Here is a 16561-nt window from a genome sequence, read left to right as displayed (position 1 = left end):
GGTATGACACAGCTAGGGCAGTTTTTCATATATTGTGGTTCTCAAATCATTTCCTTTAGAGGGAGTCCTAACTCTTCGTGCCAAGCCCCCGCCTCAGGAAGAGTTTGTCGACTGTTTCCAGAAGTTCAAACATGGCTTCAACCTCCTGGTGAGTGATGCAGAGACTATGTGGACATGGACTACTTTATTACATTTGGGTCCTTTCAACCCATGAACTCTTATAGGTTATTGATGGGGCTGTGCTGGCTGCCTTCTGTGCCGTCCTCTGTCTCCTGTACCAACCACCCCCTCCTGTGTCAGCCAGACCCTGTGCTGCCGCCTCCTCCTCCTTTGCCAGCTCTCTCTTATGCGCTGTGCTGTCCTGTGCTGCCCTCCTCCTGTCCCAGCCTGTTACACTTGTGGTGCTGGCCTCCTTTCCCTGTGGTGCCAGCCTCCTTCGCCTGTTGTGCCAACCTCCTCCTCCTCCTGTGCCACCCTCTTACTTCTGTGTCAGCCACCCCCTGGGCTGCCACCTTCCTCTTGTGCTAGCCTCTTCCTCCTGTACTGTGCTCTTCCTTCTGAGGTGCCAACCTCCTCCTCCTGTGGCACCCTCTTCACGCTGTGCTGCTGCCCTCTTGTGCTAGCCTCGTCCTCCTGTGTTAATCACCTCCTGTGCCAGCCACCCCCTGTGCTGCCACCCTCCTCCTGTACTGGCCTTCCCTTTCTGTGGTCCTGACCTCGTCCTCCTGTGCCACCACCTTCCTGTGCCAGCCACCCCCTGTGCTGCCGCCCTCCTCTTGTGCTAGCCTCTTTCTCCTGTACCGGCCTCCTCCTCCTGTGCCACCTTCTTCCTGTGCCAACCACCCCCTGTGCTACCGCCCTCCTCTTGTGCTAGCCTCTTCCTCCTATACTGGCCTCTTTCTCCTGTACCGGCCTCCTCCTCCTGTGCCACCTTCTTCCTGTGCCAACCACCCCCTGTGCTACCGCCCTCCTCTTGTGCTAGCCTCTTCCTCCTATACTGGCCTCTTCCTCCTGTACTGGCCTCCTCCTCCTGTGCCACCTTCTTCTTCCTGTGCCAGCCACCCCCTGTGCTGCCGCCCTCCTCTTGTGCTAGCCTCTTCCTCCTGTACTGGCCTCTTCCTCCTGTACTGGCCTCCTCCTGTGCCACCTTCTTCTTCCTGTGCCAGCCACCCCCTGTGCTGCCGCCCTCCTCTTGTGCTAGCCTCTTCCTCCTGTACCGGCCTCTTCCTCCTGTACTGGCCTCCTCCTCCTGTGCCACCTTCTTCTTCCTGTGTCAGCCACCCCCTGTGCTGCCGCCCTCCTCCTGTACTGGCCTCTTCCTCCTGTACTGGCCTCTTCCTCCTGTACTGGCCTCTTCCTCCTGTACTGGCCTCTTCCTCCTGTACTGGCCTCTTCCTCCTGTACTGGCCTCCTCCTGTGCCACCTTCTTCTTCCTGTGCCAGCCACCCCCTGTGCTGCCGCCCTCCTCCTGTGCTAGCCTCTTCCTCCTGTACTGGCCTCTTCCTCCTGTACTGGCCTCCTCCTCCTGTGCCACCTTCTTCTTCCTGTGCCAGCCACCCCCTGTGCTGCCGCCCTCCTCCTGTGCTAGCCTCTTCCTCCTGTACTGGCCTCTTCCTCCTGTACTGGCCTCTTCCTCCTGTACTGGCCTCTTCCTCCTGTACCGGCCTCTTCCTCCTGTACTGGCCTCCTCCTCCTGTGCCACCTTCTTCTTCCTGTGTCAGCCACCCCCTGTGCTGCCGCCCTCCTCCTGTGCTAGCCTCTTCCTCCTGTGCTAGCCTCTTCCTCCTGTGCTAGCCTCTTCCTCCTGTACTGGCCTCTTCCTCCTGTACTGGCCTCTTCCTCCTGTACTGGCCTCTTCCTCCTGTACTGGCCTCCTCCTGTGCCACCTTCTTCTTCCTGTGCCAGCCACCCCCTGTGCTGCCGCCCTCCTCTTGTGCTAGCCTCTTCCTCCTGTACCGGCCTCTTCCTCCTGTACTGGCCTCCTCCTCCTGTGCCACCACCTTCTTCCTGTGCTGCCGCCCTCCTCTTGTGCTAGCCTCCTCCTCCAGTGGGGTCACAGGCCTGGTAAAGGTATAGGTGCATTTAGAGGAACCACCAGGATAACTAAACAGGCTGAAATGTTCACTAACATTTTTCTTTAAGGTGCAGTACGTGTTATATAGAGTCCTTATGGCCATATCCTTTTACCCTGAGGCCGCGGCTTTCAGCAGGGATACTGGAAGTTTTAAGTATAGTCTCTTTAAGGAGGTGACTTGATAACTAGACTTGTGACTTTGAGGTTACCGTGAGGTGGAGGGGTCCTATCCAAAACGTATTGTACTCAGCTGGAGGGGCGATATACTTGAGAAGAAGTATCTGTATCCACAGCTATGACTATCCGCCTAATGCTGGTCTAGGGCACAAAGTGACATGATCCAGGAGCAAAGGGTGAGGTATCCCTTGGGGTTCCCCTTTAGGTCCTAGTAAGTTGCAGCAGAGAAAGTCAGCTTTAGTTGCTCTTCCTGCTGACTAATCTAAGCTCCTGGTAAATGTTGCAGGACTTGGAGAGAAGAAACAATAGCCCCTCAGGGTGGCTTAGGATTGTCCCCTTGTTAGCCTCCCCAGAGGTTTACAAATCCAGCATGGCTAGTCTGCAAGAACAGGATGTTAATACAGTCTCTGACTCACACAGCACTAATCTCTCTCCCAGTCTGAGCACATGGCCTACTCCACCACTACATAATAGAGAGACACCTAGTGGTCAAAATGCAGTAATACGCTTTACCATTCACAGAATACCCAATATATAGCTATCTTCAGTGTCGAACTACATACAGAACAGCAGTGGCTAATGGGATCTGGGACACTGCATGCTCCCTCACTAAAAAGCTAATCCCGATGTAAGACTTGTAGGGAGTTGAGATGAGCGAACCTCGAGCATGCTGGAGTCCATCCGAACCCGAACTTTCGGCATTTGATGAGCGGTGACTGCTGAAGTTGGATAAAGCCCTTAGGCTATGTGGAAAACATAGATATAGTCATTGGCTGTATCCATGTTTTCCAGACAACCTTAGAGCTTTATCCAAGTTCATAAGCCCCCGCTAATCAAATACCGAACGTTCGGGTTTGGATCGACTCGAACTCTGTTCGCTCATCTCTAGTAGGGAGGTATCTGAGAAAAGACACCAAGTTAGTTAGGCACAGCATGGGTTAATGATATAGGGTCACCTTCAAGTACAAGTATACATAATATTACATTGGTGTAATATAACAATATAATATATAAGTATACATAAAGGACAGTAAAATAAAACAATATAAAAGTGCAAACAGACTTGAAGTGCTATAAAAGTAAATATTATATATACACTGGTGCCTTGGATTAGGAGTAAAATCCATTCCGGGACGGCGCTTGTAATCACCAAATCACTCTTGCACCAAAGCAAATGTTCCCATAAGAAATCACTGATCTGCAGACAATTGGTTCCACCCCCCCAAATATACTGATTATTATTCTGAATAACATGTAGAAGAGATGAAACAATGAGAAGCAGCTGAATCTGTGATATTATAAATTACTGTACAGTATAGCAGCATGTGGTGTATAATGTATAGTAACTGTATAACTCTGATAACACAGCAGCAGCTGGATATGTGATATATAAGTTACTGTACAGTATAGCAGCATGTGGTATATAATGTATAGTAACTGTATAACCCTGATAACACAGCAGCAGCTGGATATGTGATATATAAGTTACTGTACAGTATAGCAGCATGTGGTTTATAATGTATAGTAACTGTATAACCCTGATAACACAGCAGCTGGATATGTGATATATATGTTACTGTACAGTATAGCAGCATGTGGTATATAATGTATAGTAACTGTATAACCCTGATAACACAGCAGCTGAATATGTGATATATAAGTTACTGTACAGTATAGTATCAGCATGTGGTGTATAATGTATAGTAACTGTATAACCCTGATAACACAGCAGCTGGATATGTGATATATAAGTTACTGTACAGTATAGCAGCATGTGGTATATAATGTATAGTAACTGTATAACCCTGATAACACAGCAGCAGCTGGATATGTGATATATAAGTTACTGTACAGTATAGCAGCATGTGGTTTATAATGTATAGTAACTGTATAACCCTGATAACACAGCAGCTGGATATGTTATATATAAGTTACTGTACAGTATAGCAATCAGCATGTGGTGTATAATGTATAGTAACTGTATAACCCTGATAACACAGCAGCTGGATATGTGATATATAAGTTACTGTACAGTATAGCAGCATGTGGTATATAATGTATAGTAACTGTATAACCCTGATAACACAGCAGCTGGATATGTGATATATAAGTTACTGTACAGTATAGCAGCATGTGGTATATAATGTATAGTAACTGTATAACCCTGATAACACAGCAGCAGCTGGATATGTGATATATAAGTTACTGTACAGTATAGCAGCATGTGGTATATAATGTATAGTAACTGTATAACCCTGATAACACAGCAGCAGCTGGATATGTGATATATAAGTTACTGTACAGTATAGCAGCATGTGGTTTATAATGTATAGTAACTGTATAACCCTGATAACACAGCAGCTGGATATGTTATATATAAGTTACTGTACAGTAAAGCAATCAGCATGTGGTGTATAATGTATAGTAACTGTATAACCCTGATAACACAGCAGCTGGATATGTGATATATAAGTTACTGTACAGTATAGTAGCATGTGGTATATAATGTATAGTAACTGTATAACCCTGATAACACAGCAGCAGCTGGATATGTGATATATGTTACTGTACAGTATAGCAGCATGTGGTATATAATGTATAGTAACTGTATAACCCTGATAACACAGCAGCTGGATATGTGATATATAAGTTACTGTACAGTATAGCAGCATGTGGTATATAATGTATAGTAACTGTATAACCCTGATAACACAGCAGCTGGATATGTGATATATAAGTTACTGTACAGTATAGCAGCATGTGGTTTATAATGTATAGTAACTGTATAACCCTGATAACACAGCAGCTGGATATGTTATATATAAGTTACTGTACAGTAAAGCAATCAGCATGTGGTATATAATGTATAGTAACGGTATAACCCTGATAACACAGCAGCAGCACGATATGTGATATATAGTTACTGTACAGTATAGCAGCATGTGGTGTATAATGTATAGTAACTGTATAACCCTGATAACACAGCAGCAGCTTGTAGATACAGGATGGAGCTGCAGATCCCCATAATACAGTAGTGTAGTACAACAGGCTAGAATAGAGAAGCAGGGCTGCTGTCAGGTCTGTGTGGTCACATGACAGCAATATGGAAGGGGGTATGTTCAGCATGGACCAATCAGGAAGTGAGAATCACAGAGCAGTGTGTATAGCTGAGTGTGAGTGCAGGCATATTATAGCAGCAGTGTTTATAGCTGAGTGTAAGTGCAGGCACATTATAACAGGAATGAAGATTATGGAAAACGCTAGGGCTGACAGAGACTGCAGGAAGGAATGAGCAGGGAAGATGTGGGCACATACATGCAGCGCTCTCTGTCCGGGGAGGGAGGGGTTACAGCTATGGAGAGATTACCTCCACAGTCCTGTCCCCTGATGTAAGCCCCAGCCTGAAGTGCATCTGCTATGATTTGAAAAGTGAGGGAGACTTCCTGGATCAGAGTACAGTTCTGTAGATCAATAAAGGTGACATACAAAGGTCAGAAATCAGTCTGCTGTTATCGGTATGTACATAGCAAATCCCTCCAGGTGCAGAGAGCTCAATGCAAAGAAATATGCAAGAAGAAGGCAGGATAGACTATCATTAACAGAGCCATAGCAGCCACTCAGGAACCTCACCCCCTATACATCGCTCTCGTATATTGGTTAGGTGAGTAATTAGTACAAGGTGATGAGCACCACAATCCCCAGACCTTATGAAATGTAGATACGCACCCCCTGTTTTTATAAGTCACATACATGTATGCTAGCATAGAGTTCACCAACACCTTCCATTTCCATCCATCCACCTGATAGCCACAGCTTTTCGAGCCATGAATAGGGCCTCCCTCAAAAATATTCTCTGGTGATGTGACCACCGTTCCTCATCTAGGATACAGAATAGACAAATTTTAGAGTCGGGTCACGGAGGTATGAGCGCCCGAAGCCCGGCGCGCGCGCTCACAGGAGAGTCCGGTGCTCATAGAGAATGAATGGGGAGTCCGATGCTCCGTCATTCTGTATGGGCATCAGACTCTCTGGTGAGCGCGCGTCGGGCTTTGGGCGCTCATATCTCCGTGACCCGACCGGATCAGGAAGCGGAATCAGGTGAGTATAGGGGGCTGTGGGACCGAATTATCCCTATCAGACGAAATTTAGAGAACGGTGGTCCAGTGGAGGGGAACTGAGCCCTAAAAGCAAGTTTTAATTGCGTATAACGATAGATGGACTCCCTAGTCAGACCAAAAGTGTTTAGGAAGTGCTGAAAATCACGAAACCTCGGAGCCTCATGGACATCCCTGACCTTTGTGACCCCATGACTGATCCACTACAAGGGACAGGGAGCTCTTACACCAAAGCAATGCTCTTATACCAAGGCACAGAACGCTCTCAATCCAAGTTACTCTTACACCCAGGTACCACTGTATTATTATTATTATTATTTCCAATAAGGTCCGTTGGCATGTAAACTCGAGTAAACAGCAGCACAATAGTAGGTTATAATCGGTTACTTTTTGATAATAGTCGCAGAAGGCTACAAGCACACAGATTTATAGAAAAATAAGATATTTAATACAAAAAACCATACTTAGCTGCAGTAACAGATGGTGCAGGTGCAGAGATGTTTCATCCACAATGAGATGGGGAGCCCCATAGCCATTAAAATACCTTCCTTCTCATCACATCAATAAGACACTTTAACTTTCTGAAATAAACCCATCCGGTTACATAGGAAAATAGGTAGAACACAAATATGCAAAGGTGTCCCTGCATAAAACTGTTACTGGAAGGAAACTGGGCTGATAACCTGTATACATGCACAAGAGTGGTGAACACCAAAAAGAACCTGAGAGAGCTGCACACAGCAGGCTGGACCCCCGGTGCTTTCTGATAGTCCGTGACATCTACTGGAACTGGAGCTGAGACCGATTGACGCAGTCTGGGGCAGGGATTGGTTCCGAGCATGGGGCAGCCTCAGTCTGGGGCAGGGATTGGTTCTGAGCATGGGGCAGCCTCAGTCTGGGGCAGGGATTGGTTCTGAGCATGGGGCAGCCTCAGTCTGGGGCAGGGATTGGTTCTGAGCATGGGGCAGCCTCAGTCTGGGGCAGGGATTGGTTCTGAGCATGGGGCAGCCGCAGTCTGGGGCAGGGATTGGTTCCGAGCATGGGGCAGCCGCAGTCTGGGGCAGGGATTGGTTCTGAGCATGGGGCAGCCTCAGTCTGGGGCAGGGATTGGTTCCGAGCATGGGGCAGCCTCAGTCTGGGGCAGGGATTGGTTCCGAGCATGGGGCAGCCGCAGTCTGGGGCAGGGATTGGTTCCGAGCATGGGGCAGCCGCAGTCTGGGGCAGGGATTGGTTCCGAGCATGGGGCAGCCGCAGTCTGGGGCAGGGATTGGTTCCGAGCATGGGGCAGCCGCAGTCTGGGGCAGGGATTGGTTCCGAGCATGGGGCAGCCGCAGTCTGGGGCAGGGATTGGTTCCGAGCATGGGGCAGCCGCAGTCTGGGGCAGGGATTGGTTCCGAGCATGGGGCAGCCTCAGTCTGGGGCAGGGATTGGTTCCGAGCATGGGGCAGCCGCAGTCTGGGGCAGGGATTGGTTCCGAGCATGGGGCAGCCGCAGTCTGGGGCAGGGATTGGTTCCGAGCATGGGGCCGCCGCAGTCTGGGGCTGGGATTGGTTCCGAGCATGGGGCAGCCTCAGTCTGGGGCAGGGATTGGTTCCGAGCATGGGGCAGCCGCAGTCTGGGGCTGGGATTGGTTCCGAGCATGGGGCAGCCTCAGTCTGGGGCAGGGATTGGTTCCGAGCATGGGGGCAGCCGCAGTCTGGGGCTGGGATTGGTTCCGAGCATGGGGCAGCCTCAGTCTGGGGCAGGGATTGGTTCTGAGCACGGCTGTGCTACACTGTAGCATAGCCCGGCCTTACCTGTATCAGTGGACACTCGGGGCCCTGGGGAGTTTTCTTCTTTTTCCTTAAACACAAATGGGAACCTTTAATTCCTCCTGGCACTGGTGAGGGGTGGGCTGGTGGGCAGAACAGGAACATTGCCTGCAGAGGAGAACTGAAGGGGTGGGATTAACAATGGAAGAAAGGAGACGCTCTGCCACTGATCCCGGCGACGCTCTGCCACTGATCCCGGCGACGCTCTGCCACTGATCCCGGCGACGCTCTGCCACCGATCCCGGCGACTCTCTGCCACTGATCCCGGCGATGCTCTGCCACTGATCCCGGCGACGCTCTGCCACCGATCCCGGCGACTCTCTGCCACTGATCCCGGCGATGCTCTGCCACCGATTCCCGGCGAGGCTCTGCCACCGATTCCCGGCGAGGCTCTGCCACCGATTCCCGGCGAGGCTCTGCCACCGATTCCCGGCGAGGCTCTGCCACCGATTCCCGGCGAGGCTCTGCCACCGATTCCCGGCGAGGCTCTGCCACCGATCCCGGCGACCCTCCATGTACTCCCCACAGTCTGCATCACCGACATGTTTCAGGGGTTGAGTTTACCACCGATGTGCCGATACAGTAACATTTGACGCCAGTTATAGCTGACAGTCCACACCCTGGTGATACTGGCGATTTACTGCATGGCGCCCTGAGAAACAGCAACAACACTGGATGCGGAGCTTCATACTTAATTCACAAAGCAAAAACGCACACTTAAAGCGACAGTATCCATATAAACATAGAAGATTGCCGGCAGATAAAGACCCCCTCTCTCTGTCGACTACATCCAATTTTCCCAGCAATTCTTATAATCCATAATGGGCAGCAATTTAAGCGTAGTCCATTCTGCCTGTGGGACTCCACTCAGAGGGGGGGCTAGTGGGTGTTTGCAGAGGATACACACCTGGTGATAGTATAGGTGTAGTGGTATATGGTGTATGTGTGGTACTCGGCCAGTGTTGTTGTGTTATTCATGACACCAGTACTATGGTAGCACACAGGTGTGATGTTACCTGTATTGGCCGGTTTATATCCCCAAATGGTTGGTAACCTCCGGAAGTGTTGTGGGTCTCTTGGGCTCTTGTCATAGTAACCTGAAGTGGTAGTAGACCCACCCGGGATGTCGGTACCGCCACCTACAGAGAGGGGAAAATAACCCAAGGTAGACAGTGGTGTGTGTGGGTGCAAGTGCTGAAAGATAAGACAGAGTCCAGTGGGTTTAGTGCCAAAATAGAAAACAGTACATGTAATACACGTAGTTGCTGACTGTAGAGTAAACCCAGTGCTTTGTAGAAGTAAGTGCTTTGTGAAGAGAAGGAAGAGGAGAGGAGTTGCCAGAGGAGCCCTGCCCAATGTAGAATCTGTACTCTGCCGGAACTGAAGTGTAGATAAGAAGATGTAAGTGATACTCGTACTTACATATAGACTATTGTCTGACCGCCTTCTGCCCCCTAGTTGCGTAGAACCTTCCTAGGTGGGTAGCATGAGTCCCAGTCATCAGTTATCTGGGTGTAGCAGATTTCCGAGATTACCCAGATGTCCTGCGCTGCGCAGTAGTATATGTAGACCTATTCTTGGTAGCTTTGTCCTACTGGGGTCAGTTCTGATAGTGTTAGGAAACTGCCCTGCACATTTTAGAAAGGTGGGGCTGAGTGTGGGTGAGAGAAAGTAAGGATAGGAAAGAAGAACACCTGTGACTGGTCAGCATAGAACAGTTAACCCTTTGACCCTCCCAGGGACCCAATACATGCCTGGTAACAGTATAGGTGTAGTGGTATATGGTATATACCCTCCCTGCTACCCAATAAAAGCCTGGTAATGGTATAGGTGTAGTGGTATATACCCTCCCTGGAACCCAATACACGCCTGGTAACAGTATACGTGTAGTGGTATATGGTGTATATACCCTCCCTGGGACCCAATACACACCCCATAACGTATAAAGGGCGATTACTGCTCCGTGTAAGAGGGCCTATGTCGGCTTTAGTTGCTCTTCCTGCTCCTGGTGGACAATGCAGGGCTTGGAGAGAAGAGACGATAGCCCCTCAGCGTGGATTGTCTCCTTGTTAGCCTTCCTAGAGGTTTACTAGTCCAGCATGGCTAGTGTGCAGGGACAGGATGGGAATGCACTCTCTGACTGGCAGGACTAATCTCTCTCTGAGCACATGGCCTCCTTCACTACTACATACAGACTCCTGGGACCTAGCTGATTGGTGGAGAGAGCCTGTGACACTGCCCACTGATAGGCTGAAACTCCACAGGGATAGGCTGGTGGCAGACAGCAGGAATACATGTGCTTAGGGTCCATTTACACAGAAAGATTATCTGCCAAAGATTTGAAGCCAAGGCCAGGAACAGACTATAAACAGAGATCAGGTCATAAAGGAAAGCCTGAGATTTCTCCTCTTTTAGATCCATTCCTGGCTTTGGCTTCAAGTTTTTAAAAGATAGTCTGTCAGATAATCTTTCTATGTAAATGGACCCTAAGACACCCCTCTTTATTAACCCTTTTTAATACACCCTTCAGCTGTGCTTTTAATTAGAAAGAAATACAGAGAGACACCTAGTGGTCAAAATGCAGTAAGACACTTTACCATCCTCAGAATACCCAATATATAGCTATTTTGGAGACCTACATACCCTACATATTTTGGCTGACCTACATGCAGAACAGCAGTGGCTAATGGGATCTGGGACACTGCTCTGGCCTCCTGCTCCTGTCCTGGCCTCCTCTTATGCTGGCCTCCTCCTGTCCTGGCCGCCTTCTCCTATACTGGCCTCCTCCTTCATTTCCTGTGCTGGCCACCACCTCATCCTGTGCTGCCCTCCTCCTTCTATACTGGCCTCCTCCTGTCCTGGCCTCCTGCTGTGCTGGCCGCCTCCTCCTCCTTCCTCCTTCCTCCTCCTCCTTCCTCCTCCTCCTTCCTCCTCCCCCTGTGCTGGGTTCCCATTCTCTCACAATTGACTGACATTACATTTTTATTTTTTTACCAGGCCAGACTGAAGTCCCACATCCAGAACCCGAGTGCGGCCGAGCTGGTGCATTTTCTCTTCACCCCACTGAGTATGGTATGGGGGGACCCTACATGGCTGCCTATATGCTTAGTCATCACCCCGCTGAGTATGGTATGGGGGGACCCTACATGGCTGCCTATATGCTTAGTCATCACCCCGCTGAGTATGGTATGGGGGGACCCTACATGGCTGCCTATATGCTTAGTCATCACCCCACTTAGTATGGTATGGGGGGACCCTACATGGCTGCCTATATGCTTAGTCATCACCCCGCTGAGTATGGTATGGGGGGACCCTACATGGCTGCCTATACATTTAGTCATCACCCCGCTGAGTATGGTATGGGGGGACCCTACATGGCTGCCTATATGCTTAGTCATCACCCCACTTAGTATGGTATGGGGGGACCCTACATGGCTGCCTATATGCTTAGTCATCACCCCGCTGAGTATGGTATGGGGGGACCCTACATGGCTGCCTATATGCTTAGTCATCACCCCACTTAGTATGGTATGGGGGGACCCTACATGGCTGCCTATATGCTTAGTCATCACCCCACTTAGTATGGTATGGGGGGACCCTACATGGCTGCCTATATGCTAAGTCATCACCCCACTGAGTATGGTATGGGGGGACCCTACATGGCTGCCTATATGCTTAGTCATCACCCCACTGAGTATGGTATGGGGGGACTCTGTGTGTTACGGCAATGGCTTTCTATATATATGTTTCCTGCTGTATAGATGGTGGAGGCCACGGGGGGCCCAGACCTTGCTAAGAGCGTCCTCAGCCCCCTCCTCATAAAGGATGCGATCGACTTCCTGCACTTCGTGCTGAACCCTGAGGAGAAGAGGCTGTGGCTGTCACTTGGTGATACGTGGAGTAAATCCAGGTAAGGACCCCCCCATTCCCTTGGCCGGGCCTGGGCGGCCATCATGACTCCTTAAGGCCTCCTTGTCTCTATAGGATGGAATGGCCTAAGGAGCACTTCATCCCCCCGTACATCCCGCGCTTCAGGAACGGCTGGGAGCCGCCATTGTTAAACTTTGGAAATGTTCAAAAAGAGCAGGAGCGAAATCAGAAGGGGGAGACGCTGTCAAGTATGTCCGAAGCCAAGACGGACCCCCAAAGTCTCCCCTCAGAGGTGAGGAGCAGTCATTGTGGGGTCCAGAGAGTGGGGATGGTAGTGAGGAGCAGTGTCACACTGGAGGTTCCTCAACCCTAGGGAGAAAAAAGGCACCCTAAATAGTGGCCCCATAGGATCAGCACCTAAATAGTGGCCCCATAGGATCAGCACCTAAATAGTGGCCCCATAGGATCAGCACCTAAATAGTGGCCCCATAGGATCAGCACCTAATATAGTGGCCCCATAGGATCAGCACCTATTATAGTGGCCCCATAGGATCAGCACCTAATATAGTGGCCCCATAGGATCAGCACCGAATATAGTGGCCCCATAGGATCAGCACCGAATATAGTGGCCCCATAGGATCAGCACCTAATATAGTGGCCCCATAGGATCAGCACCGAATATAGTGGCCCCATAGGATCAGCACCGAATATAGTGGCCCCATAGGATCAGCACCGAATATAGTGGCCCCATAGGATCAGCACCGAATATAGTGGCCCCATAGGATCAGCACCGAATATAGTGGCCCCATAGGATCAGCACCGAATATAGTGGCCCCATAGGATCAGCACCGAATATAGTGGCCCCATAGGATCAGCACCGAATATAGTGGCCCCATAGGATCAGCACCTAATATAGTGGCCCCATAGGATCAGCACCTAATATAGTGGCCCCATAGGATCAGCACCTAATATAGTGGCCCCATAGGATCAGCACCTAATATAGTGGCCCCATAGGATCAGCACCTAATATAGTGGCCCCATAGGATCAGCACCTAATATAGTGGCCCCATAGGATCAGCACCTAATATAGTGGCCCCATAGGATCAGCACCTATCATAGTGGCCACATAGGATCAGCACCTATCATAGTGGCCACATAGGATCAGCACCTAATATAGTGGCCCCATAGGATCAGCACCTATCATAGTGGCCACATATGATGTATGATGAGATATAATTCTCCAGCGATCAGTGATGGATCTTCACGGAGTAACTCAATCTCCTCTTTATTTAACTTTGCAGTTTTCCCGCAACCTCGATCTCCCTCCAACGGACAGGTGAGTCTTAGGGATAGGGGATGAGTACCTGAGGGGCGGGGGTCCCAGCAGTCACACCTGTCCTGGGGATAGGGGATGAGGATCTGAGGGGCGGGGGTCCCAGCAGTCAAACCTGTCCTGGGGATAGGGGATGAGGACCTGAGGGGCGGGGGTCCCAGCAGTCACACCTGTCCTGGGGATAGGGGATGAGTACCTGAGGGGCGGGGGTCCCAGCAGTCACACCTGTCCTGGGGATAGGGGATGAGGATCTGAGGGGCGGGGGTCCCAGCAGTCACGCCTGTCCTGGGGATAGGGGATGAGGATCTGAGGGGCGGGGGTCCCAGCAGTCACGCCTGTCCTGGGGATAGGGGATGAGGATCTGAGGGGCGGGGGTCCCAGCAGTCACACCTGTCCTGGGGATAGGGGATGAGGATCTGAGGGGTGGGGGTCCCAGCAGTCACACCTGTCCTGGGGATAGGGGATGAGGATCTGAGGGGCGGGGGTCCCAGCAGTCACACCTGTCCTGGGGATAAAGGATGAGGATCTGAGGGGCGGGGGTCCCAGCAGTCACACCTGTCCTGGGGATAAAGGATGAGGATCTGAGGGGCGGGGGTCCCAGCAGTCACACCTGTCCTGGGGATAAAGGATGAGGACCTGAGGGGCGGGGGTCCCAGCAGTCACACCTGTCCTGGGGATAGGGGATGAGGACCTGAGGGGCGGGGGTCCCAGCAGTCACACCTGTCCTGGGGATAGGGGATGAGGACCTGAGGGGCGGGGGTCCCAGCAGTCACACCTGTCCTGGGGATAGGGGATGAGGATCTGAGGGGCGGGGGTCCCAGCAGTCACACCTGTCCTGGGGATAAAGGATGAGGACCTGAGGGGCGGGGGTCCCAGCAGTCACACCTGTTCTGGGGATAGGGGATGAGGACCTGAGGGGCGGGGGTCCCAGCAGTCACACCTGTCCTGGGGATAAAGGATGAGGATCTGAGGGGCGGGGGTCCCTGATGCAGTGACTGTATGTAGTGTTTATATATTTGTTTAGTTTATAGCTGTATTATAGTTGTATTCCTTCTAGCACAGGAAGTTGGATGCTGAGACATGTAGATGATGCTTCGGGCTGTGTGACGCTCCTTCCTGTAGTCTGTATGGAGATGATGCTTCGGGCTGTGTGACGCTCCTTCCTGTAGCCTGTATGGAGATGATGCTTCGGGCTGTGTGACGCTCCTTCCTGTAGTCTATATGGAGATGATGCTTCGGGCTGTGTGACGCTCCTTCCTGTAGCCTGTATGGAGATGATGCTTCGGGCTGTGTGACGCTCCTTCCTGTAGTCTATATGGAGATGATGCTTCGGGCTGTGTGATGCTCCTTCCTGTAGTCTGTATGGAGATGATGCTTCGGGCTGTGTGACGCTCCTTCCTGTAGTCTATATGGAGATGATGCTTCGGGCTGTGTGACGCTCCTTCCTGTAGTCTGTATGGAGATGATGCTTCGGGCTGTGTGACGCTCCTTCCTGTAGTCTGTATGGAGATGATGCTTCGGGCTGTGTGACGCTCCTTCCTGTAGTCTGTATGGAGATGATGCTTCGGGCTGTGTGACGCTCCTTCCTGTAGTCTGTATGGAGATGATGCTTCGGGCTGTGTGACGCTCCTTCCTGTAGTCTGTATGGAGATGATGCTTCGGGCTGTGTGACGCTCCTTCCTGTAGTCTTTATGGAGATGATGCTTCGGGCTGTGTGACGCTCCTTTCTGTAGTCTATATGGAGATGATGCTTCGGGCTGTGTGACGCTACCTGTCGGTCCTCGTCCAGCACTGACTCCATCACTTTTGTTCTTGTCGCAGGAATCTATATTTTTATAAGGCCTGACCCGATGTCCCGGCTCCCGGGCTGTGTGCATTAGTCGCCAGTCCCCTGAAGACCCCGAGTCCTGACCGTCCTTGTGTCCCCTGTAATCTCCCCCCATGCTGTATATAATAATCTGCCAATCACACAATGATTCTAGATCCGAGCACAATCACATGATCGCTGATCGGCCGCTCTCCCTCTCATACATCACATGATATGGCGCCATGTCACATGTTCTGTATGGGAACAGGAGACCCTGATTCCTTCTAGATCGGCCATTTATAAACCAGTAATGAGAATCAATGGAAATGTATATATTCTATATTCTATATTCTACCGCCATCCAGAGTAATAAACACAACTTCTCACCATTGTGTTCTATGGATTCTTTGTGACACCACAGATGGCTTCATGTTCTCACAGATATACAGACATGGCATCCCCCCCCCCCCCCAGACATATACAGACATGGCATCCCCCCCCCCCCCCCAGACATATACAGACATGGCATCCCCCCCCCCAGACATATACAGACATGGCATCCCCCCCCCCCAGACATATACAGACATGGCATCCCCCCCCCCCCCCCACACATATACACACATGGCATCCCCCCCCCCCCCCCCCAGACATATACAGACATGGCATCCCCCCCCCCCCCCCCAGACATATACAGACATGGCATCTCCCCCCCCCCCCCCCCAGACATATACAGACATGGCATCCCCCCCCCCCCAGACATATACAGACATGGCATCCCCCCCCCCCCCAGACATATACAGACATGGCATCCCCCCCCCCAGACATATACAGACATGGCATCCCCCCCCCAGACATATACAGACATGGCATCCCCCCCCCCCCCCAGACATATACAGACATGGCATCCCCCCCCCAGACATATACAGACATGGCATCCCCCCCCCCCCCCCAGACATATACAGACATGGCATCCCCCCCCCAGACATATACAGACATGGCATCCCCCCCCCCCCCCAGACATATACAGACATGGCATCCCCCCCCCCCCCAGACATATACAGACATGGCATCCCCCCCCCCCCAGACATATACAGACATGGCATCCCCCCCCCCCCCCCCAGACATATACAGACATGGCATCCCCCCCCCAGACATATACAGACATGGCATCCCCCCCCCCCCAGACATATACAGACATGGCATCCCCCCCCAGACATATACAGACATGGCATCCCCCCCCCCAGACATATACAGACATGGCATCCCCCCCCCCCAGACATATACAGACATGGCATCCCCCCCCAAACATATACAGACATGGCATCCCCCCCCCCCCAGACATATACAGACATGGCATCCCCCCCCCCCCAGACA

General features: G+C 51.2%; 1 protein-coding gene across 6 annotated transcripts in view; it reads left to right on the top strand.

Annotated features, from left to right (window-relative positions):
- The window catches only part of EPS8 (EGFR pathway substrate 8, signaling adaptor), a 55276-nt gene that overhangs the window by 16621 nt on the left and 22094 nt on the right, over nt 1-16561 (top strand). For 4 of the 6 annotated variants that reach the window (XM_069963544.1, XM_069963555.1, XM_069963541.1 and 1 more), the window contains 5 exons: nt 60-148; nt 11175-11249; nt 11939-12087; nt 12144-12339; nt 13349-13383. In XM_069963544.1, coding sequence (XP_069819645.1) covers nt 60-148; nt 11175-11249; nt 11939-12087; nt 12144-12339; nt 13349-13383 — 544 coding nt within the window. The remainder of the gene's footprint in view (nt 1-59; nt 149-11174; nt 11250-11938; nt 12088-12143; nt 12340-13348; nt 13384-16561) is intronic. The other 2 variants (XM_069963550.1, XM_069963566.1) reach the window with 1 other exon arrangement.

Source organism: Dendropsophus ebraccatus, chromosome 1 (genome assembly GCF_027789765.1).
Source record: "Dendropsophus ebraccatus isolate aDenEbr1 chromosome 1, aDenEbr1.pat, whole genome shotgun sequence".
Taxonomy (NCBI): Eukaryota; Metazoa; Chordata; class Amphibia; order Anura; family Hylidae; genus Dendropsophus; species Dendropsophus ebraccatus.
The sequence above is the reverse complement of the archived record's forward strand: the minus strand, read 5'-3'. Positions and strand labels throughout refer to the sequence as shown.